General features: G+C 39.1%; 1 protein-coding gene across 1 annotated transcript; it reads right to left on the minus strand.

Annotated features, from left to right (window-relative positions):
- Window positions 1-9,451: 9,451 nt before the first annotated feature.
- LOC122554486 (L-selectin-like) lies at window positions 9,452-21,481 on the minus strand. Its single transcript, XM_043699591.1, has 11 exons — window positions 21,324-21,481; window positions 19,299-19,392; window positions 18,308-18,700; window positions 17,868-17,975; window positions 16,404-16,589; window positions 16,095-16,280; window positions 15,340-15,525; window positions 14,188-14,289; window positions 12,398-12,425; window positions 11,524-11,594; window positions 9,452-11,330 (listed from the first exon to the last, which is right to left on the minus strand). Exons 1-10 carry the CDS (start codon window positions 21,324-21,326, stop codon window positions 11,540-11,542), a joined length of 1,341 nt encoding a protein of 446 aa, XP_043555526.1. The 5' UTR covers window positions 21,327-21,481; the 3' UTR covers window positions 9,452-11,330; window positions 11,524-11,539.
- Window positions 21,482-25,453: the final 3,972 nt, after the last annotated feature.

Below are 25,453 nucleotides of genomic sequence, written 5' to 3' on the forward strand. Positions count from 1 at the left end.
TGTGTCTTTCTGGCTTTGCACATACTGCTCCTTTACCTTTTAAGTGTTGTTCAGGATATTATATCCAACCCTCTGATGATGTCGAAAATCAGCATTAAATAATTGCGTGTTCAACACCCAAACATACCAAAATAAAAGTTTTTATCTGCTATCAGCATCCCATTCAGTAAGTTATTTCCAAATAAACTCAGTATTTAGTTTCGCATGTAGAGGAGGCTACATAGAAGAGGTAATGTTATTGGCTGAATGGGCACTCTTCCAAAACTTACTAAACAGGAAAATTGGAATTAACCTCTTAGTTAATGCAGTTAAGATGCTTTTGTACAACTGTTTAGCATCGCACATTCTATTTACCACATTGGCTCAGCTGGGGCACTTTTACCTCCGGATCAAAAGATTTAAAATAATAGCTGAGGAAGCTCGATATTGTCAGATGGTGTCTTTCTTTAGGGGTGTTGTTGAACTGAAATCCATTCTCTTTAGCAGAATGATAACTATATATTAGTTAGAAGGAAGGAGTGGATATTCCAGATGCATGAAATCAAATGGGCCAAATGATCTTCCTGAAGTAACGTATTCTTGTGAAAATGATACATTTATTGAAAGAATTTACTGTTGGAGAGATGGTATGTTCACACAGTATGTCAGGGCATTAACATAGAATCCATACAGTGTAGAAGTGACCTTTTGGCCCACCAATTCTGCACCAACCCTCTAAGGAACATTCTGTCCAGATCTAGCCCCAGCCACACATTTACCATAGCTAAACCAGATAGCCTGCACATTACAGGGCAATTTAGCATGGCCAATCCACATAACCTGCACATCTTTGGACTGTGGGAGGAAACTGGAGCACCTGGAGGAAACCCACGCAGACACGGAGAATATGCAAACTTGACAGGCGGTTGCTCAAGGTTGGAATTGAATCCGTGAGGCCGCAGTGCTAACCACTGAGCTACAGCGCCACCCCTTCACTGATTTTGTTATCCCTATTTTCATAAGAAGGGGAGAATATTCTAAGACCATTGTTTGATTGCTATCATTGGCCACCTGGTGGCTGACTCAAGGACTGCAGTTGTGGAATCCTTTGAGATGGATAGGCTAGTATGGCCTAAAACTTGTAAGATCAGAAATAACATGGGAATGTGAAGAATATTTTTGAAGAGGTGTAGTAGCATCTTAGACCTCTTATGCTTAATTGATGTGCCAACTTTTATTTTATAATATTTCATTCATTAAAGGAACAAAAGCCTTGTTAAATGCTTGGTCTGTGTTCAAAAGGAAATGGTTTGGCTGTGGTATTAGTGTGAGTACAATGTTTGGAGCCTTTAATTAGCTGTTGAAAAATAGCAGTACAAAAAGCTTATTTACTGCTAATGTTTCCTGCATGTTCTCAAATGAAATCACATTTTCACTTTATTGTACATAATTAATTCATGGCGGAAATATATCTGAATTTTATATCACACTCACTTTGTTCGCTTCCTAGTCTTTCACTCATATTCTTGAGTCACGCTAAGCTCATGTTTTTTTCACTAACTTGGTCTTTGAATGATGTATAGATAGCAATTGCCCATCAGTTCTATATTACTGAAAAGAGCTACATATTGCCAAAGCTTTTTCTCTTGCGCCTAATGCAAGAGAAATTGCAAGAATCCAGATTTCAAACAATCACAACAGTTTATACCACAAGATAAATGGACGCTGATCGGTAAATGAATGATGTGTATTAGGCCTATTATGGCTGAATAGTTGGAGGTATGTGGAGATAGCAGTAGGTTGAATGTGTATCTGGTGATATTGGTAAGTATCTGAGGATGATGTGGAGCATCTGGAGTTTGGTCATGAGGTCTAAGTGCCAAGGAGTGCTGCTGGCTGACTGATGATGCCTTGAGCAAGGTGAGAGTTCAATGGTACATCGAGCAAGTGTTGTGTGAAGATACACTTCCCGACTTTTATCATTACCTGAGGTCGTTTCACCTCTTGTGGCATTGCAGCCAGGTCCTTGGGTCCATGCAATGGAAATGGGCCTCCCTGGTCACATGCTCTCACTCCCATCTGCAGTGGTTTTGTAGTTCTTCAACTTCACCTATCCTCAACTTCAGTAAAACCGAGGCTCTTCCTGCCCACATCAGTCATGATGGATCCCTGCCTCTGCCATTGTATTGCATATTCTATCTTTTATTTTACAGTGCCTGTCTCTGGAAGTGTTCAGGGCTCGGTCCTTATACAGTGTTGTTCTTCGAAGTTCTGCTACTGACTTATTTTGGTGTTGAATTCTTATAAAATTTTCTCTCTTTCAAGTCTATGGTGTGACATTATTGATGATCCTTTAGATTCTTCATCCCCAATACTGTTTACTTTCTTGGAGACCTCAGGACTGCAGCTTGCCTTCTTATCAGAAATAGCTCCCCTGTTGCTTGTTAGATTTGGGGTTAGCTGACTGCTTAAAATACAGCTTTTATTGCAAATAACCCCTTAAATTCTCCTGCAGGGCAATCATGTCCTTTATGGCAATAAAGCATCCAGTTTATTAAGCAGATGTTATCTGCTATTTCCCAGGAAACAGATTATGATGCTTCTCCCAGAGATGGTTAATTTGTATGTTGCTTTCAATCCCTTTTGTGACAGTATCTCCTTGTCTCTTTGATGTTATACCAGAAAGAGTTATTGTTGATTCTTTCGATCTGTGAAGTTATTAACGTTGTGAAGTTTACATTGTGACATAATAAGAGCTGTTTTGCTTCTGACAACTACATCTCCCTCATCTGGTAAATCAGCAGTCTTTGGGTCACCTCCACTCCCCCCACAGATGCAGTGCTTTAAGCTCATTATTCAGTCTGTCATGGCTAGTACAAAGTGCCACTTTCCCCCTTCAGAACTTGTGTGCAATCACACGAGACGGTTTGTTTTGAGAGAAAGTGACCACCCAGCTGGGTGGTCAGGCCCAGAACTGTCATTGTGTTTTGGTGAGAGGTGCCTGTTTGTTGTTGTTGATCACTACCCCACTGTAGACGACTGGCTATCACCAGCACAGGTCTTGTGCTTGCCTCCTCCAGTGTTCATTTTTGTGCTTTGAAGAAAAGCCTGCAGGGAGCACTGAGTAAGGGTTCAAAACTGTGGAGTGCTGCAATATCTGTGAATCCTCACCTCCAAAAAAAAGATGAGGCCTTTGAAGGTGCAGACCAAGGGAGTGGCTGCTGTGTCACTGATGACGAAGCAATAGTGTCCACCTAAGACACCGTGAGTGAGTGTGGGGTTACAAAGGTGCATGCTTCGCCCATTTCTTTGTGCAGAGTCTATTTAGGAGGAACCTATCAACCCAGAGACAGAGACAGCTGCATGCACAAAAGGTGAAGATAAAAAGTCACAAGAAATCAAAGATACCAATATAAACAGAGGAATTGGATGAAATATAGAGAATGAGGGATGCAGACAGAATGAAAACAAAACATTCAAAATAAGACAGAACAAAATAAGACACATAAATAATTATTAACTTATTTTTTAATGCAGTATTGTAGCAACTAAACAAGTATTTTGAAGGTTTAATTGAGTCTTATTTTCACCTCTCTTTATTAAGAATATGCTGATACCTAAATTAGTCGATCCCATCAAATGTAATCTGCAAGCCAGCTTTCCACATTCCTGTTAGGCTGACTACTGAGAAAAGGCCAAAGCTATTAATAAGAGGTTATAATAACTGTTCCAAATGTATTCAAATCGATACTTCATTGTCTGTAATCTGCTGTGGCTTCTCTTTGGGAATGGCTGCGTGGGGGCTGGGTGCCAATGGCTCTATAGTGAGCTTATCCGTTCTACCTTTGCCTTGCAGTGTCTGCCACAATGAGGTTATCAGTTGTCGCCGGTAGAGGTGGTGACAGATGCTCAGTACAGCAGCATGCCCTCCCTTTCCATCACTCTCACTGTTCTCTCTCAGTAGCTGCTTCTGTACATTAATAAGTCTTAACTCTGTTTTTGGTCATGGATTGTCATTTTGGACATGATGGGGCATCTGCTTCTCATGTGCCGTTGTTAATAGGGTAGATCTTTGTGCAGATTTTGGACCTTTCCATTGTGAACGGGGTCCATGGCTCAGCTCTGATTACAGCCATGGTTTAGCATGAGGGCATCCCAGTGACATGTCTTCCCCATCTCAGCTGATGTAACATTATGATGACTTTTATGCTTGGCAGGTTTGTGTCTTGGAGGCTGCTCACGTTTGCTCTTTTGTCTGATATGTTTCCTGAAAACATGAGTATTTAAGAGGCTAATCTAGTACATTGGATTCAGTCATGTAACCCTTCATCTATTACAGGTTTTGTTTGGGTTAGAAAACTGCAATGAAATGGGAAGTGAAAGTCATTTCTCATACTTCATCATTGATCTCAGCTGAAGGCAATAGATTTAAGACATTTAGTGTCGGATGGAAGAGGACCACACCTCCTTTCTTTGTACATTCCAAACCCATAACTGTTACCATCTAGAAGGACAGCAGCAGCAGATGCAGGGGAATATCACCAGTCCCAGTTCCCCTCCAAGCCACACACCATCCTGATTAAGATTTCTATGAATATTCTTGCAGCGTTGCGAGGTCAAAATGCTGGAACTCCCATCATAACAGCGATGTCCCTCCACTTCTATGGACTGCAGCAGTTCAGGAATGGAGCCCAGACAACCTTCCCAAGGGCACCTAGGGATGGACCATAATTACTGACCAGAAAATGGGACTTTGATATTCCTTAAGGGCAGTTCCAAGATGTTCTGGACTTTGGATAATTGCATCAACTATCCATTGTATTTCTTCTACTGAGTAAGTGCTAACTTGTGCATTGTCCATATCCTATATTTCTATTACAGAAGTGTTGTTCCTTTTATTTTGACATATAGCTATTAAGCTTGAAGAATTTACCATTATTGCAATAAGTCATGGACACTGTGGAAAGCCTGTCAATAGTTAGGTGTAGCATTGCTGAGAAGAATGGAGAACACTGTTGGTGCACCTGATTTGACAGAAAAGGCTCTGTGCTTTCACAGGCTCAATATATCAAACTGCTAGTTATATATTGTCTCGTAGAACAGAGAAACTAATGACATTAGACTTTCATTAGATTAGATTCCCTACAGTATGGAAACAGGCCCTTCAGCCCAACAGGTCCACACCAACCCTCCGGAGAGTAACCCACCCAGACCCATTTTCCTCTGACTAATGCACCTAACACTATGTAATTTAGAATGACCAATTCACCTGACCTGTACATCTTTTGTGACTGTGGGAGAAAACCGAAGCACCCGGAGGAAACCCACACAGACATGGGGAGACTGTGCAAACTCCACACAGACAGTCACCCCAAGGCTGGAATTGAACCTGGGTCCCTGGCGCTGTGAGGCAGCAGTGCTAACCACTGAGCCACCATGCTGCTCAGTGTAGTTCTTTCCAAAGGGCAGTTCAATTCCCCAAATCGCAGGCTTTTGTGATATCCATAGAAACATAGTAAATAGTAGCAGGAGTAGGCCATTCGGTCCTTCAAACCTGCTCTGCCATTAGTTATAATCAGGGCTGATCATCCAACTCAATAGCCCTATTCCCACCTTCCCCCCTCATATCCTTTGATATCTTTAGGCCCAAGTGCTATATCCAATTCCTTCTTGAAATCATACAATGTTTTGGCCTCAACTGCTCTGTAGAGATAAATTCCACAGGCTGATAACCCTCTGGGTGAAGAAATTTCTCCTCATCCCAGTCTGAAATGGTTTACCCCTTATCCTTAGACTGTGACCCCTGGTTCTGGTTCCCCTGTCTTTGGGGACAACTTTTCTGTATTTACCTTGTCCACTTCTGCTTGAAATTTATAGGTTTCTATGAGATCCCATCCCCCACCTCATTCTTCTGAACACCAGCGAATATAATCCTAACCTTTCCTCATTTGTCAGTCCTGCCACCCCAGGAATGTCTGGTAAACCTTTGAAGCACTCACTCTATAGCAGGGACATCCTTCTCCGGATAAGGAGACCAAAACTATACATAGTATCCCGTGTGCAATCTCACCAAGGCCCTGTACAATTGTGGCAAAGCATCCCTGCTTGAATCTTCTCACTATGTAGGCCCACATACTATTTACCTTCTTTACCACTTTTTCATTTGCCTGCCTACATCAGCAACTGGTCTTTTTTGCACTTTCCCCTCTCTCAGTTTATAGCCATTCAGGCAATAATCTGTGTTCCTATTTTTGCTGCCAAAGTTCGATAACCTAATATCTATTCACATTATACAGCATCCGCCATGCATTTATCCAAACCACAGTGATGCATCTCTGCATCATCCTCACATTCTAACCTTCCCACTCAGCTTAGTGACATCTGCAAACTTGGGGATATTACATTTAATTCTTTCATCTAATCTTTAGTATATATTGTGAATAGCTGGGGTCCTAGCCACTGATCCCTGGGCTACCTCATCAATCCTTCTTGCCATTTGAAAAAAAGACTCATGTATTCCTACTGTTTGTTTGCTGTCTGTTTAATAAGTTTTCAATCCATCTCAATAAACTGCCCCCCAATCCTGTGCGCTTTAACTTTACATGCTAATTTCTCTTGGGGGACTTTGGCAAAAGCCTTCTGAAAATCAAAATAAACCATATATATAGTCCTCACTCCCATCAAATGTATGAGTTACATTCTCAAAGAATTGCAGTAGATTTGTCAAGTGTCTTATGAAAATCCACGCTGATGTTATCTGACCGTGCCATTGCTTTCTAAGTGATCTGCTATGAAGCCTTTTATATTGGTCTCTAGCATTTTCCCCACTACTGATGTCAGACTGACTGGCCTATAGTTCTCAGTTTTCTCTTTACCTCCCTTTCTTAAACAAAAGGGTAACATTATTTACCTCCTAATCTGTAGAAACTGTTTCAGAGTCAATAGAGTCTTGAAAGATGAAGACCAATGCATCCATTATTTCTAGGACCACTTCCCTAAATACCCTGGGATGCAAATTTTCAGGCTCTGGAGATTTATCAGCCTTCGAGCTTTCAATTTCCCCAACACCACTTCCCTGCTAATATTGATTTCTTTCAGTTTCTCCTTCTCACTGTTGGGGAGATTTCACTGGGGTGTTTAATGTAGGGCTAGGGAGGGTGACACTTCCAGCCCTGAAATGGTTAACAACAGCCAAGCGAGCTGCTGCAGGCGACTGCATGACTGCTGGAGCTTGTAAGGGATATGCATAATGTTAATTAAATCTTGGAGCCTGTAAATACCAGCCAGTATCAATTGCCCCATCGAAACTCGGGATTAATAAAGAAACCGATCGGAATCTGTAACTATTAGACAAGTGTGAATTGCTCTATCGGAACCTGTAACTAGTGAGTGTGAATGGCTCTATTTAAGTCTAAAGTTGATAAGTGTAACTGAAACTATTGAAAATGGCTAGCCTGTCAGACGCATAGTAATTCCTTGAAACAATGAACTATTGAATACAGGATCGGAACCGCTCCCGGGGATGGCTGAGCCATTGTCAAGCACAGCAGGAGCTGGACAGGCACTTCAATGCGGCCAATAGGAGGACGGATCCCCAGCGCGCGCAGATGAATGGACCAATGGGGAAGGCGAACTGACCGGGGACTCCAGGCAGCGCGAAGTATAATTGTGTCAAGTTTGAACGGGAAGACAGAACGCCTTCTCCAACTAATGCATGCTTGTAGATTCGTTGTACCAGTTAAGATTCTGTGAATAAACTGCTGTCTGCGTCTAACCATAGTTGCCAGTGTGAGTCTCTCCTTCCGAAAGAACACGCAAAGACGAGACCCCGCGGGTCCGTCTTAACATCACTAATCCTTGTGTTCTGCAACATTTTTGGTAGGTTAACTCCAATGAAGAGTTACCTAGACTTGAAATGTTATCTTGCTCCCTTCTCACAGATGCTGCCTGACCTGCTGTGAATTCTACCATTTTCTTTGCTTTCAGTATACATTTAGTTGGTCAGCCATTTCTTTGTTTCCCATTATAATTTCCCCAGTTTCTGGTTGTAAGGGACCTACATTTGTATTCACCAATCTTTTTCTCTTCTTATACTTATGGGAGCTTTTCCAGTCAGTTTTTATGTTCTCCGCAAGCTTACTGTCATACTTGCATTTTCAATTTCTTAATCAATTCCTGTGAGAAAACTCCACAAGGAAACAAGACCTGACAATTCAGCTTGCCTCTTGCTCTGAAAGATCTCCATGTTTAAAGCCAGGCATCAACAGCTCAGGGCCCATTTCATAGGCAGCAGCTACATGTACCCCAAGTCCGTGATATTGGCTTTCGACATGTGCCAAGCTCTAAGAACCCTCAGAGCACATCCCTGATCCACTTGCAGGACACTTCTGCACTTCAAAGCTGTACCTCAGGCTGCATTAGCAACACTCATTGTAAAGCTGGAGCAAGGGCATTGTGTGCTCAGGGGCACACATTCAGTTCATAGACTAAATCAAGCTGCATCTCAGGCTCTTTGTTCACTGTCATTGCTGTCGCTCAATGTCACCCCCACCTGGATGCTCACTGCATTTCTGTCCTGCACTGCATTGCCCTTATTTAAGTTTAGGACACTGGTTTAAGGCCTAAGTTGCCCTCCCTCAAACTGAATTTGGAATTCGACTATGTTATGATTGCTCGCCCCAAGAGGATTCTTAACTATGAGATCTTTTATTAATCCCTCATCATAACATATTTAATATAGCCTGTTCTTTGGTACCGCTCTAAAGAAAACTCTGATACCCTGAACATATTTGCCTTCCATCTTACTTTCGTCCATTTGATAGGTGCAGTCCATATGCTGATTAAAGTCACCTATGACAGTCGTCATATCCTTTTTGCATATCTCCAGTATTTCTGACTTCATAAATATCAGTGATATGAGTGCAATAGATGATGATGTGGAATCAGATTTGGTGGAAATAAGAATAGCAAGGGATAGAAGACATGGGTGGGAGTTGTCTATAGGTCTCTGAAGAGTTGTCACATAGGAGAAACTATAACTAAGCAATCAAAACAGTTTCTCTCAAGACAATAACATTGTAAAAGCAAAATATGTGGCTGCCTGAAATCTGAAACAAACACAGAGAAATGTTGAAAAGATTCAGCCAGTCTGGCAGCAACTGTAGAGAGAAATAAAGTTAACGTTTTGAGTCTGGTTTGACTCCCCTTCACAACAGAGTTACTCCAGTATTCTCTGTGTTTGTTGCCTTGAGACAATCTAGTCAACTGATCTGATTGTTGTGTTGGGTTAGGCATAATCATTAATAAGAGGCAAGGTATTAATCTCATGGCTAAAAACAGGAAATAAAGATCCTGATAAATGGACTGTTCAGTGTCCACACTGTAGGAAACTAAGAAAGCTATTGACAGCACAATCAGTTTATGACCATTTTTTTATTAGAATTATATGTACAAAGGTCAACCAAGAAATTAATCAACAACAGATATACAAATAAATTATATAATATACATGTACAATTATGTTAATTTATTAATGTGGACATCTCGAAAATATATTAGAAACATCTTAAACACTTTCCTCTTTCATACTTTCTGGTGAGCATTATGTAAAATGATACAATGAAGTTTTCCAATCTGTGTACTTTTTTACGTATATGTATTTATTTTGTGAGGAAAAGCACTGCTGCAGAATGGAACAATTTTAAATTTCCATGTGCAATATTTTACGAACAGTGTTCGTGCTGCAACATTTTCTCTAACTGGTGTCTTTCTTCCACATAGATTTGTTTTTATCAGCTTATCTACAATCTTGTTGAATTACTCTCACAAAAATGTATGGGGCGTGGGGCAGCTAAATGCCTAAATGCATTATGTTATGGTCAATTTATTTGTTCTGTAATTTTCACACAAGGTTACTTCATAATTAGCTTTTAGATTGAGAGGGACGAACTTGGTGCATTAATGGATTATCCAATTTCTATCAGATCTCCAAAACAAAAATGCATTTGAACAACTCATGAATTGCAAGTGAGATATAGCTCTATGTTAACAGATCATAGTAACATCATGTCATACACAGGTATAGAGCCATATAGATAACAGAAAGTCACAACGGAAATCACGCCGTAACTGCAGTTTGCCCGATGAGATGATGATACAAATCTAACATTCACCTTTCATACACTATCTCAGCCATAGGGAGTAATTAAATAAACCGATAATAAATAAAAATGTGAACACAAATGTGTAACCAACATATACAGATATGGAGAGTGGATAAAACGTACAGAATAATACTATACATTCAGTGTTCATTGTGAATATTCACTTTGATTCTTAAAAGAATCATTTAGGTTGTTTATACTATAATATCTGATAAATGTCATTCTTCAATTTATTGGCAGTAAGGGGTTTGACTATTTTACTATCCAGTTTGTTGTTCTCAATATTACCTTCTTTATTATTAATAATTAAATCCTTCTTTCCGCGAGTGTTGTAACCAATTAATTTTGAAACAGAATTTTAGGTCTGTTGAAGATAGCTTTTATAAATCTTAAAATATGCTGTAATGGACTTAAAGCATCAAACTTCTGACTTTGGGAGTTCTATCAGAGCAAACCACTGGGGAGAGATTTGGAACAAAGGAAAATAAAATGGGGAACTAATCTGAGACTTGAAACAGAGGCTAAGGAGCAGGTCTGGATAAAGGCTGGTTTAGTGCCTTCATTGAAAGCATTGTGTGATGTAAACGGCAATCTGGAGTGTTTGCTTGTGTTACTAGTGATAGTTGTTTCTACACATGACAACTCAGCATATCCTTTAGTGTATTTGTATTTTCTATACCAGTGACCGAAGCCTTCGGTAATGCACATATTCTATGCAGTAAACAAATTGTACAAAATCATAGCAGATTGTAAACTATTCTGACAATTTATCACTGATCTAACAAAGAACTAGATACCAATCATCGGACTACTGTCTCCTTTAAGTGGAAGTGCTTCATTTTAAAACTGTCCATTGTCATCACATCTCTAGTTAGCCTTTGTAAAAAGTGACAAGTTTATCATTAATGTATAGGTACAGGCTTTCATTTAATCCTGTGATTGTAAACACACATCACAAGTATGGGTAACTTTACATGATGAATTGGGTAGTAAAGTTTAGTGCCTTATTATTTGCATTTGTAATTCTGACAGATGGAACATTGCTGTCAAATAAATGAACTGAATTCTGATGGAAGAGGAGATCCACCTGTTCATAAATGGTACCAAGGTCTTGCAATGTTGAAGCTGCAAAATGAACGATCTTGAAAATTCTTGTTTTTCTCTTGTTTACAAAAAACTGTCAAAGACCTATATTAAGAAATGAACACATAGTTAGATATCTTTGGCATTCTGCCCAAATAGTGGTGCACTTACAATCTAAAGAAGAAATCAGCTTTAAGTTAATCAGAAACTACTAAGGATTGCAATGAGCTATCTCATTATTCACATCAGAGAACTCTAATATTGGTTCATGTTGATCAGTTAAGCATAGATCTCTTACCTCAACACATGCTGCCCTACACCTCCTCATATGCTGTGTAAGTTTCTCTTGGTAAATTCTGTTTTTCATTGCTGTGAAAAGGAAACAATGTCTTAATTAGCAGTCAAATTGAATTTACTTGTTCATTAATAAGTTTCAAAATGAAGTTGCCCCCCTTCCATTGCCCCAATAGTGCTGACTATTTCACAGTTATTAACCACCAACATTAACCTGTGAGCCTAGATACCACATTTCAGTGAAATATATCATGCAGACAATCTCAGCCATGTCCAACCCTATAGGTGACATGCCTTTCCATGGTTAATGACAGTGATTTTAACCAATTTGGATTCTTTGGCTTTGTTTCATCTATAGCTTAAAAATGTGTTGCTGGAAAAACGCAGCAGGTCAGGTAGCATCAAAGGAACAGGAGAATCGATGTTTCGGGTATAAGCCCTTCTTCAGGAATGAAGCAGGGCTTATGACCGAAACGTCGATTCTCCTACTCCTTTGATGCTGCCTGATCTGCTGCGCTTCTCCAGCAACACATTTTTAAGCTCTGATCTCCAGCATCTGCAGTCCTCACTTTCTCCCAGTTTGTTTCATCTATCTCTGCATTTTTTCCAGCTAAGAGCAGTTAATTCAGAGCAAACTCAGTGACACCAGTACTTTCCTAGTTTATAAGGCTCAAATTATATATTGGATGTTGTGAATAGTGACTGAGATGTCAGGGTATATATTCACTTTAATGTACAAAGCCAGTTCATATTGTAAATACAATCCTAGCATCTCTTGCACTGAGTTTACATAAAACCATGCAGAAGAGATAACATTTAAAAGTATTCATGTGGCATCTCACTTCTAAAAAAGCTGATTTAAAAAATGCAAGTTTTACCTTAAAAGTGAAAACTTCTCTGCTTGTGCTAGAAGGGAGAGAGAGAAATAAAATCAATTGAGTTTGTTTTCCCTCAAAACAGAACATCCAAGCTGAGCATTATGTTTACCTAACAACATTGTGCTACTGAGAGTTGAATATTTAAATAAACTGTCTTCAAAATAAATTACAAGCAATTCTGGATCACAATTAAACTTGTTGTAATTGTGGCAAATGGCTTATTGCAGCATAGGATTTATTACCAGAAGGAGATTTTTGAAAATCACTATTTTCACAATTTCTCCTACATTGTGGTACTTCACACCAAACTGCACTACAAACAGTATGGGTACAAATTTGCACTGAGGTCACAGAGTTTTACTACAGAGCCAGATCATTTTCAAAATGATAAAGTCCTCACTAGAAAGAGGCAAATTCTCATCTGCATTTAAATCTACAGCAAACAAAAATAATTAATGTGAGTTAGCATCATTCCAGGCAGGCACTAATTCCCTGAAGCATTCTCTCAAGGAGAACTGTATGTAAATTCGCATTTCCACAATGTTCTGACTTATATGGACAGGAAAATCAGTGCATTAGGATGAAATATGTTACCAAAGAACACACCCAGCATCACAACTGAGCACTTCCAAAATCAGTCTGAGGCAACAAAAAAAAAGGGAAACTTTCTCCAGTACATCTACATGCGCTATCTTGTCTTTACTTTGCCAACTATTCATAAGGCTTCGCTCATTGAGATGGCTAATTTAAGCCATAGTATGGACAGTTTTGATTTGTGGACCATTCTCAATAGTTAGGTTCTACAGAAAATTACTTGTCATATTATGCATTTTAGCTGGATTCAGGCCCTGGACCTGGGAAAATATGTTGTCCACACCTCCCTTTTTCATTATTTTCTAATTTTGCTTTTGACCAATGTAACATTTACTGTTCATAGTATTTTTTAATCTGAGGAAAGACTCCACCCATAAAACAGGAAACCCTTGATGTTTATCAATACAACACCGAGCAAGAGATGTTGGTAAGTACTTCGTAACTTCTAATAGATTTCTTATTTCCAGATTGCTTGTAATAAGCTAGATAAGTGTTGGAGTCACACTTCATGGTCATATCAATAAACATAAACTACACCCACATCATTGTGGAAAATTTATCTGTCTGGAATTTTAATAAAGGTGTAAATTTAATGAGTTATATGGCAAAAAAGTCATTTTTTTATAAACATATTGACACGTTCATTATTAGAATCACAGAATGATTTCAATCTCTGTTCTTTGTATTCTTATACCTTAGGATTTGTTTAAATTGTTACATTTTTGCCCATGTTTCACCACTGGATTCCAATCTCTACCTTCCATAATGGATATAGTACACAGCATCAAGCGATTGCATTTAACAATCTAGTTGAGGGCAACAGCAGACTGAGATTTGTGTTTGAGGGGAACAAAGTTAAATGGTAAAGAAACCCAGTGGATAGCTAATTCTTTCAAATAGACATAAAGGCAATAAATGACAAGGCAATAGGAACAATATGTATGATAGAGAGAGAGACAGACAGACAGAGAGAGACAGAGTGTATGTACACGCATGTGTATCTGTATGTGTGTGAAATAATATCACTGTACACATCAAGAAGAGGGCAAGCTCGAAAGCTCAGTTCAACCATGACACATCACACAAGAAATAGGCTATCAAAAACACTTTTAATAAACGTCAAAGAATTGAAGTCTGATCAAAAGAGTATACAGGAAACTGTAACCATAGAAAATGATTAGCTGAAGCATATTTACCTTTCTTTTTGAGTTGTCTTGCTATCCAGGCTATCAATGTCAAAGCAGAGATACCAGATGCAGTAACAGATGCAGTTAAAATAGATATATATGGAGCATTACCTGTGGACAGATGGAAAACTAACATTTTACAACATTTCATGTATGAGTTAACTTGAATTGAAATCTATATACAGAATGAATATAACAATCCGAGCACAGTTATAATGATTTTGCTTTGCATTATGCAGATAACATGAATATGACTTGACACTCCACTTTCAAAGGTGTGTTTTGTGTTTAGATCTCTTTTATGCTAAAACAATTAAATTCTATTTAACAGTGGGCTCGAAAATTGGTGATCAGTGCTGATCATTCTGTAGTTGTTCTGTACTCCAGTCTACTTAACCCTCAGAACTTGAACCTTCAGCACAGATGATGTAACTTCTTGAGCTGTAAACACAATCTCCAAGCGGGCTGAGAACAATCAATGAATCATTGTATGGGAACCTATAGAGTTGTACATTTTCCAGTTGTACGCAAACCAAAGTGCTCTTTCTACTGTCATTTACTCTGCTCTTCTTCACAATTCCAATTTTTTTCATGCACCATTTTCTTATCACTGTGAACTAATGGATCCAATCATTCTTTCATGATATTTCACCTTGCTAAGCCCCTGTGTTTGTGATTTTCCCATTTAACATCTTGCCATTTTTGCTTTTTCTCCCTTTCTCTGCAACATGTCACCAGGACTGTCCATTCCAATGTTAATAATTTATTGCTTGACAGGCCAATTTAGTTCAATTTAGCTCTGTTACAGAAAAGGAAGGTTTACTTTGATAATTTAACAACTTTGATTAGTCATTAACAAATATAGCAACCTGTCAGGGTCATTGATTTTGAACTATCTGCTACACTCCCAAGGGCCCATATACTGACATAAATGTACCTTTCCAACACACAACTTTCAGTTTCAAGGTTTACAATTACTCAGCTTAGCATATTCTCTAGTGGGAAAGCATACAGAATTACAGTAAGTAAACAAGTTAATTCATGATTGTCTTAACGTTAATCTCAGTTTCTCTTGCCTTTCTTTAACAAAATATATGTTGAAAATTCTCATGCTCTATTCAACACTTTTCCCTTTAGAACATTCAATGCTATTTACTCTACCTTCACAGCTGGGAATCGGTGCTGACCATTCTCCTGATGCTCCACACTCCAGTCTGACTGATCCTCGGAGCCCAAACCCCTCAGCACAGCTGAAGGCACATGTTGAGTTGTAACTGAAATCTCCAATGGGATGAGAGCATTCCTTGAATCCATGTGTGGGAACTTCTAGAGCTGCACATTTTTTAGCTGTAATAAAAAAAAGTGATGCTTATTGTAATGTGTCTTCATGACAGGTGTGAATTATCAGCTGGGATTGAATGAGGAGATGGTGGCCTCACTGATGGATGAGAACATCAGGGACATGCCTGCCTCTGTTATCCCTGAAGCCTGGTGCTCTGGTTAGGTACAGGATTGTTGTTCCCATCACTGTTTCAGAGCGAGCTCACATTATTAACCATTCCCATTTCCTTGATGTACTTCTTTCCTGGCACTATCAACCAATGAATCCAATCATTTTTTCACACATTTCATCCTGTAAATCTCTCTTCTCTATTTTCTCATTTTATAGCTTACACTTATTTTTTGAATGTCTACTCAGTTCAGTTTAGCCCTGGTACAGGGAAGGCAGTTATAAATTAAATTAACCTATTTTCTGGGGAGAAGTTATACAGGAGTAAATTAACCAAATAATTAAGTCGTCGTGATCTTTCAGTGTCAATCTTGGCTTCCCTTGTCTTTACATAATATCTCTTGAAACTTTTAGCTTTCTGGTAAACAGTTTTTCTTTTTTAAGTTTAGGGTTGATTTGCTCTCACCTTCACAGCTGGGAATCGATGCTGACCATTCTCCTGATGCTCCACACTCCAGTCTGTCTGATCCTCGGAGCTCAAACCCTTCAGCACAGCTGAAGTCACACGTTGAGTTGTAACTGAAATCTCCAATGGGATGAGAGCACTTCTTAAATCCTTGCTCGTGTACCTCAGGCTCTCCACATCTCTGAACTAAAATGTATAAATTATGAGATTGAATAAAAGCTGAAAAACCTTAATCGATATTAGTTCATCACGTCTTCAACTTTTCTAAATCTGTTTCTGAATATTTTCTCTCTAGGGCTATGCCCATACCTTCACAGTGGGGGGTCATCGCTGTCCACATTCCTGTTGCATTGCACTGGAGCCTCTGTGAGCCCTGCAGTGTAAACCCTGCAGCACAGTGGAAGTCACACGTCGAGCTGAAGCTGAAATTTCCATTAGGATCCGTGCAGCTCATCGTTGCTTGGTCAGGAACATTGAGGGTGGTACACTGTTCAACTGCACAGGGGAAATTGGAATAACTCATTGTAATTTTTATCTATATATTTGAGTAATATTCATTTTATGAAGCTAGAGCAAAGGATCACTGGTTTAAATCTTCATAAGTCTAATATAGGACTGATATTCAGATGCTATTTGTAACACGGAATAATGAATATGTGAAATGATTTGCCAGGCAGAGTTGCAGAAAACAGAATTTGGGAATTATTTCAGTAATAATTGTGTTGCAATACTGGGAGAAGGTATTTTTAGGATTTTCTGGATAGATGCAATACATTTCCAAACTTTATAACGTATTGTTATTCACTGCTCAAGTGAAGGAACATTAGATTAGATTAGATTACTTACAGTGTGGAAACAGGCTCTTCAGCCCAACAAGTCACACCGACCCTCCAAAGAGCAATCCACCCAGACCCATTCCCCTACATTTACCCCTTCACCTAACACTACTTAGCATGGCCAATTCACCTTAGCTTATCTAAGCTTGCTTTAAACCTTGAAGCTGATGAACTGGATAGGGTAGGGAAGTTTTGAGATGTGACTGATCAGCCTGACCTTGTTTCTGCTCATTCCCACATACTCTTGCAAGAGCCTCAGACATATCGACATAGAGTGAAGTGAGACTGCCCCACAAGAGGGTTTTGGATTAACAAATGAAGACTGATCATTTGGCGGGAAATAGTGAAAAGGACTGACCACATAATAATATCCATTACTAAGTTAAATGTTAACAAGAAGAGGAAAAGTTTACACAGGCAAAAATAAAACTGGTATAGGGAAACAGCCTATAATTCAGATTATCGATGGATAGAGAAAGAGGATTCTATATGTACCATAAATGCTTAGAGTCATAAAATCCTGACAGTGTGGAAAGAGAACATTCAAGTCTACACTGATCCTCCAAATAGCTTTCCATCAATCTCCGTAACTCTGCTTTTCCCATGGTTAACCCACTTAGCCTGCACATCCCTGGACACGATGGGTAATTTAGCATGGCCAATCCACCTAACCTGCACATCCTTGGGCACGATGGGTAATTTAGCATGGCCAATCCACCCTAACCTGCAGATCTTTGGACTGTGGGAGGAAACCAGAATGCCCAGAGAAAACCCATGCAGACACAGGAAGTACATGTGGACTCCTCACAGACAGTTACCCAAGGCTGGAATTGAGCCCAAGACCCTGGCAGCAGGGCTAACCACTGAGCTACCATGACTTGCTATGTTGTTTTATACAAGCTATTTTATTCACTCTGTGAAGGTAATATACCCTTACCATATTCACAGTCTCGTCCATAGTATCCATCGTTACATATACATGTGTAATTGTTGATTTCCTCCACACATTGTCCATGAGCACTACATGAAGTAGGAGTGCATGAAGCTGAAAAAGCAATTCAGAAATCCATGCATATTACTCACTGTTATATACAAATGTAAGCACAATTTAACTTCTATAGAGTCAGTGCAATTCAATAGTGACATTGTTATAATGGACAGGCTTTAAACAATTTCATTTTATCATATATACATGCTAAGTACAAAATACGTTGGTCCATGCAAATTATAAATTGGGATTAACTTAATGCTTAACCTCATGACTAAAGATAATATACATTTATTCTGTTTTAGTTAGAGAGGGCACTTGAAAGATTAGCATGATCATCATGGTAACACAGGGCAGTGTTTAAGATAATCTTTGGTCATTCTCCTTACCTTCATAACACAGAGGTCTTTTCCTGCTTTTGCAGTTGATATCATTCCATTTCCCGGTATCAGCAGATCTTTTTATGTATATTTCTACACAGTCTTCATTGCCATTTTCTCCTTTGTTATTTGGCTCACCAAATGCCCAGTTCTCTGCTTCTTTGGTGAGAGTTTTATTTGTACCAACCCATGTCCAACTGCCATTTATTTTTCTTATTCCAATCCAGTAGTAAGATTTTGAAAAAGGTAGGATTTTATTCAAATACTCAATTTCTTTTGCATTCTGGATTGCAACTAGATCTGTGTATTTTTGTTGACAGTAGCTTCTTGCATTGTCCCAGGGCATATTTTCTTCAATAGTTTCATAGGTCCAGCCATGGATTCTCTCTAGAAGCATTAGTTCTGTTAAGAAAAGAACAGTTCTGATAAATGATGCAGGTAAGTATTCTTTCCATGGCTGAATCAATTTGTTTCCCTATTTCCATGTTTTGTTTTGCACTAAATGTTTCATTTGTTATCTCTTGTGGATATGTTAGGAAATGGAACTCTTTCATACTTCTGGCTCTAATGTCAAAACTGAGCATTCTCAACTCAGGAGGAAGGAAGAGTTCCTTTGCCTGTACCCCTGTTCCAGGGATGAATTCTATCTGTGTCAATCTGATACTTTTTGCATTTCCTATAAAATCGTTCAGTTTTTTTTCTCAGTAAGGTTATTGTTAGCTCCAATTAGTGCAGAATTAAATTACATTCTGGTGCATACCTATTAGAAATGAGACCTGAATAGCCACCAGATAGAGGATCCTGAACAAGAATTCCAAATGTGAAAGCTCAGTATCTAACATTATAAACTATCAAGCTCATGTAAGTTTCTGGTTTGCTAGCTCTTCTTGCATTTCAAGAACATTCATCTCAACGCAAGACAGTGCATGGAGTATGATAGGTATCACCTGTATCAAAAAAAGGTATTTAAAACTTGAATTTTACATTGCTCATATCTTACCAAGGATGACGATGGTGAAGACCCACAGTTGACTTCCACTCTTCTGAGTCAATGGAGATCGTTGGTTTACCTTATTTGCCATTTTGCTGTTGGCCTACATAGAATAAGCTATGGTTAATAATTTTCAAAGTAGAATAGATTGGGTATGTAAAAATCAGAATAAATATGTAATATTGAAATTCTACTTCTCATTATATTTTCTATTTTAAATAAGAAACCTGTAGCACTCATTGGTCAATACATTAAAAAGATGAGAATTGATGTTATGCTGTGCAAGTCATTGCATTTCACAGGCTAAGTTTCCATCAGATACCCAAGGAAATCTCATCCATGTGCATTAAACAACTGTACACTTAATACTGAAATACCAAACTATAATTTCTCCTGCACATAACTGTGTGGGCTTAATACATTCATTTCAATTCATAATGGTACCAGCCTGTATATTGAAACAGTCTTCGCTTGTGATGGATGAATATAGCTATCTCCACTGTAAAGCTAACACTTATTAGAAATGCAGTTGTTACATTCTTCCTATGAAGAATAACAATGTCATCATCACAACCAATGTGAAATATCAGAAGTTTTTACTCACATAATTTTTGAACTTCATTTTGAATTTTATCAGAAACAGATTGCCCCATCAGCTATCTGTTGACAATACAGTTTTACCAGTGTCTGGCTATGGGATAGTGTCGTTGGTGCACATGTATAGAGCTCCAATTTTCCTAAGTCAGCCATGGGCATATACTGACTTCATAACTTGAATTTCTAGTTCCACATCATTCTAAGGAGATACCAATCTCTTATCAGTGTCTGTGCTCAGACTATTATCAGATCAAGAGCAGCTGTAACATAATAGAGGATTAGCCAGAATGGACCTTCTGGAGAGCCAACATTTATTTGTTACAAGTGTGTTCTTTGTGGCTGGTCATTTTTCTACAGTGTGCATATGTATAAATTACTAATAGGTCCTGAAAATATTTATAAACATGTGATTAACAAGGAGCGAGGGATCAATTACATTTTAGGAAAATAAAAATTTTGTGAAAGGTTGGCGGAAGGGTTTGTCAGCACTAGTTTGTTACAATATTCAGGGTCAAAAACACTGGGAAATGAACTTGAACAAGCAATTTGCAACAAGTTTGCTCTCAGTTTTCTGAGATTGCTTATCTTCAGAACCTGGTTTAGCTGTTTGGTGTCAGCTGATTTGTACCAGCCTGTCTAGTGCAGGTTGAAAACAGATCATCTGTTACCCTCTCTAAAGTATACAACATCTGGCCGGTTTGTTGAGATCACTTGATTCCTGAAGGAAATTGTTTTGTTTCAGTTCAATGAAAACACAGAATCTTTTCCTTAATCTCAGATATCCTATTTTGACAGACAGTGAAATTAACACCACAGCTTGAATATAATTTAAATCCAAAGACCACCAATTATTAAGAAATCTATGCATTACAGTTTCATTATTTTTGCACCTATCATTTTACTTTCTTGGGTTTAGAGATGGGTCTTTTTTTACCCAAACAGTACAAAGTTTGCATCAAGTCTCAGTATAATTTGAAGCCTGAACATTTTGATTTAAATGCTTCCTGACCCAGTGATAAATTCCTGACTGGTTTAACACTAATAGACAATAAAGATAGCTTTTCTCTTCCTTCCTTTAGTTCCCATTAGCTGATCTAATTTGGGGCTCAGGCTAGGGACCACAAAGATCTTCAACACTGGGCTCAGGAGAGGACAAATTTGCCAGAGAATCCCGGTCTAGATTGCTATCCAATAGCATTAACTGGATAATACTTTGTTTTGTCACTGGATGACAAGACAATTTGACCTCAACTGTGATGACCTTGACATTGATTATTTTGTTTGGGGCAATATGTGAAGTGTGACTATAGGACCACACTTCAGAGACAAAGGCAGGAGAAAAGAACTTTGAAACAAACAATAAAATAAAATTTGAGAAAACTATTCAAAGATTTTGGATGTAGTAAAGTACATAGCCTTAGTTGTATTCTGGCTTACCATGACAGATTTGGACTGAGATCACTGCCTTTGATCCTGGTGCTCGGCAAATGTTCAGTTGAAGTTCGGCTGATTTTCAGTGAAGGTTTCTGGCTGTCTATCTGCACAGAAAAGAAGCAATGCCCAAAAGGATTATCTTTGCAGACTGACATGTTCACTGCAGCTGCTAGCTTAACTTTATATCCTTGTTCATGCAAGCAATTACACAACTTCCTGGCTTTCCCAGAAAATTCCCAGTGACGCTGGCTGATTAGAATAAAATCAACGGAACTCCTCGCTGAAATACCCTAAGGTATAAGGACAGACATCAAAGATTTTATCAGTCGCCTATTATGAAACATATACAGCCATCTTTTGTTACCTGTCATTTTCTTATTTTCTGTACAACCTTTCAACAAAATTAGGATTATAACTCAAAAGTATTCGGTCATCTGAGCATACTGCAATGGAACAGAATTAAACTTCAAATCTCATAGCCTCTCCAGCACTGTTCCCATTCATTCAGTATACCTGTGTAATATCAGCCATTTCTCCCTGTAGCAACTCTTTACGCCTTTTAAGATCACTAACAATTTGTCCATCCAGCATTTTCTGTATGACACCACTGATGGTCAAGCCTTTACTGTTTCAGCATTAAACACAATTTTTAAAAATAAATAATTCTGCTTTTGCACCTCTTTTTAATTAATTTTTAAAAATTTGATTAAAAATTATTCTGAAGTGTGATAAGGGATGCAGTTTGACATTGTTTTGTTGGGGGGGGGAAGTCATAAGAAAGCATGCACTAAAACATTTCATGGAATGAAAAGATAACTTTCTGATAGTTCTAATCATCCTGTTCAGATATACTTCAAGAGTTCTGTGAAGCAGTTAGGTCTTGAACCTGGGACACTTAGTTCAGAGGTAGGAGTCTCCCTTCTTACTCCTTGCATGTTAATTACATTTTAATTGTATGTCAGAGATGGTCATTAACTGGCATCTCACTTGCATCCCAATTAATGGAAGTAGATTGAAGCTGTGATTATTGAGTCATGAGGTAATGTTTGGAACGTGTATTTTGGTAAAAACATGTTTAGAAAAATGTGCAGCCATTGGTTTCTGCTCTCTCCTTTAACACATGGCCATCTAGTGTGTAACAATCCTTGGAAGGAATACATTCAATCTTAACTTTATTATCTGAATTTCCAGTGAATGTTACCAGGCTATTCAACCAGGGGGGCGAAAATTAAGAGAACATGGTCTTCGAGCATCCACTGGTCAGATGCATGTGTCCTTTTCACCTATCCCTGTCACCCATACAATTACCTCCTCTATCCTGTAGACACTGGCTTTTCCTTGGGTGTAGTTCCATTGTGGCAAATACCAATTTTCCATCTTCCCAACGTAGCAATGTTCATATCTAAGTATAAAAGGTGACAGTCAGCTGTTTCTGCAATGGTGGCACCAAAGCTGGGTTTGATCATATCCTGACTGGACGTGTTGGAGTCTGTGGATACTCATCAGGAACCTAGTTCCTGGCCAGGTTTCCTTTTCTCAAATTTCACTATCCTGGCCAGAGATATCCGGACTCTGCACGGGCAAGAAATTGAATCTGGGGATTTTCCTGAGCTGCATGGATTAAATGCAAATTGCGTTTGGCCCTTGAAGGAACCTGTAATCTGCTTTTCTTATTCCAGTACGTCGCTATGTGTTAAAACACCCATTTAAAACAAACATTTCCGTTAGTTTGTATGAGTGTTAAGAGAAAAGAAATTCCAGATTGACAGCCAAAAGTGCACTGCATCCATCCTGACAGTAATTGACGGTATTCCATCAAGGCAGGAAACGTATACTTGTCTAAATAAAGGCTTCTTTGTCCTCTTCCTGTTAGACAGCCTGTCGCTAGTTACAGGCTGAAGAAATTGTTGAATGGAGCTGGGAATTACCTACATTAGTCCTTTTTAAAGTTAATGCAAATCTTGTTCTATTTTTGTTGTTATCACATACTCTGGATGAAAGACAAACACGCACTTCAATCTAATACACGTTGATATTTGTGCACCCCCTAGCTTGCTTCTGTATTTATGGAATTCTTCAAAATAAAATAAATGCATTTCTCCCATTTCATAAATATCTTGTCAGTTCTTGTATTTATGCAGTATTCAAAGGTCAAGTCAATTTAATTGATACCTCCTGTAATGAAAATATTGCAATGGATCTGCACTTCTAGTAACATCTGTTGAGTGAGAAACAGAGGTACCAAGGTAGGTAGATGACCTTCCATCTGAATGTAAGTGTAGTGATTCTAATAAGGCCAGCCAGTTGGACCTCACAGAATATGAGTTCCCTGATTGGGCTGTTTTCTGGTCCAATCAGGGAGCCCTGTCTGACAGATATAAACAGGTGGTTTATATCTTTCCCTCAGGGACCTGGTGTGGAGGGTGGTACATGCAGCAGTCCCTTACAACTGCAGATTGTGGTAGGTCATGGACTCCAGCCCAACTGCTTATTTTGCAGCACTGTAGAGTTTGTGTACCATATATGGATTGGTTGGATTTTCACTCCCTTTTTAGTTACTTGAAAAACCTTTGGTTATGTTTCTGGTTGCATTTCAGTCCCGCGCTCCTGGTATTTGGGCACCAGATGTGGAAGGGGTGTAGGCAGATTGGAAACTCCCTTCGTGGGTCTGCTTCTTGGCTGGCCAGGCTGGCTATAAACAGGTACAGGCAGTGGGCTGTGGAGGGGGGTCAATTCTGCTATCTGCCTGCCCCTCTTCCAGAGTAACATTCGAGCCCAGATGTCAGTGTCCACTAACACTCTCAATGTTTATACATAGAGGTGGGAACTGCAGGGGATGGGCTGCTTTATCTCCCCCTCCAATCCTATTTTGATTTAGACCTCACATTTCTCCCTAACCACCTCCTTCACTTTTTGACATAAGTATTGCCCTAATCATGCTTTGCTCGTTAATGTTTCACTAGCCATATGTGTGTTTTCCTGTTGGTGTAAAATACAGAATAAAGTCTTTGCACAATGGTGTCTTTTTACCATATCACTACGTTAAAAATAAGGAACAGGAGCATCAGACATCCTGTTCACTCTGAGAGTTGGCTTTGAGGGAGCTGGATCAGTATTAAGGACTCTCCACGTGTAAATAAAGAGTGACTCTGTGGAGTTATTTCAGTAAGTATAGTGTCTGTGTCTGCTGTACATATGCAATGTTCCTGGGTACCGTAACCTAGATGTAGTTAAGAAGAAACTAGCTAAGTACAGGCAGGAGGGAGAGGATCAAAAGTGTTAGCTGAAAGGTATCTTCAATTGCACCTTCGCTTTCCTACCCAATCCTCATATCTCTTGTTTCCCTAGAACGCAAAGTCCTTTCTATCATTGTTAATTCATATCCAACAAATCTGCACCATGACCATCTGAAAGGAGAATGTTAAAAATTCACAGATCTTTGAGTGAGAAGCTTTCCCCTCAGTTCAGTTCTAAATGGCAATTAAGCAGCTAATCCTGAGACTTGTAGGCCCTACTCCTTCTTGATTCTGCAGTCAGCCAGCTGCAGAGCTGGGCTGAGAGGTGGCAAATGGAGTTTAATGCAGAAAAGTGAGGTGATTCACCTTGGAAGGAGTAACAGGAATGCAGAATACTGGGCTAATGGTAAGATTCTTGGTAGTGTAGATGAGCAGAGTGATCTTGGTGTCCATCTACATAGATCCCTCAAAGTTGCTACCCAGGTTGGGAGGGACGTCAAGAAGGCATATGGTGTGTTAGCTTTTACGAGTAGAGAGATCGAGTTCTGGAACCATGAGGTCATGCTGCAGCTGTACAAAACTCTGGTGCGGCCGCACTTGGGAGTATTGCATGCAGTTCTGGTCTCTGCATTATAGGAAGGATGTGGAAGCTTTGGAAAAGGTTCAAAGGAGATTTACTAGGATGTTGCCTGGTATGGAGGGAAGGTCTTACGAGGAAAGGTTGAGGGACTTGAGGCTATTTTCATTAGAGCAAAGAAGGTTAAAAGGTGACTTAATTGAGACATATAAGATAATCAGAGGGTTAGATCGGGTGGACAGTGAGAGCCTTTTCCTTGGTGGGTGATGGCTAGCATGAGGGGATTTTAAATTGAGGGGTGGTAGATATAGCACAGATGT

The sequence above is a fragment of the Chiloscyllium plagiosum genome, chromosome 11 (genome assembly GCF_004010195.1).
Source record: "Chiloscyllium plagiosum isolate BGI_BamShark_2017 chromosome 11, ASM401019v2, whole genome shotgun sequence".
Lineage (NCBI taxonomy): Eukaryota > Metazoa > Chordata > Chondrichthyes > Orectolobiformes > Hemiscylliidae > Chiloscyllium > Chiloscyllium plagiosum.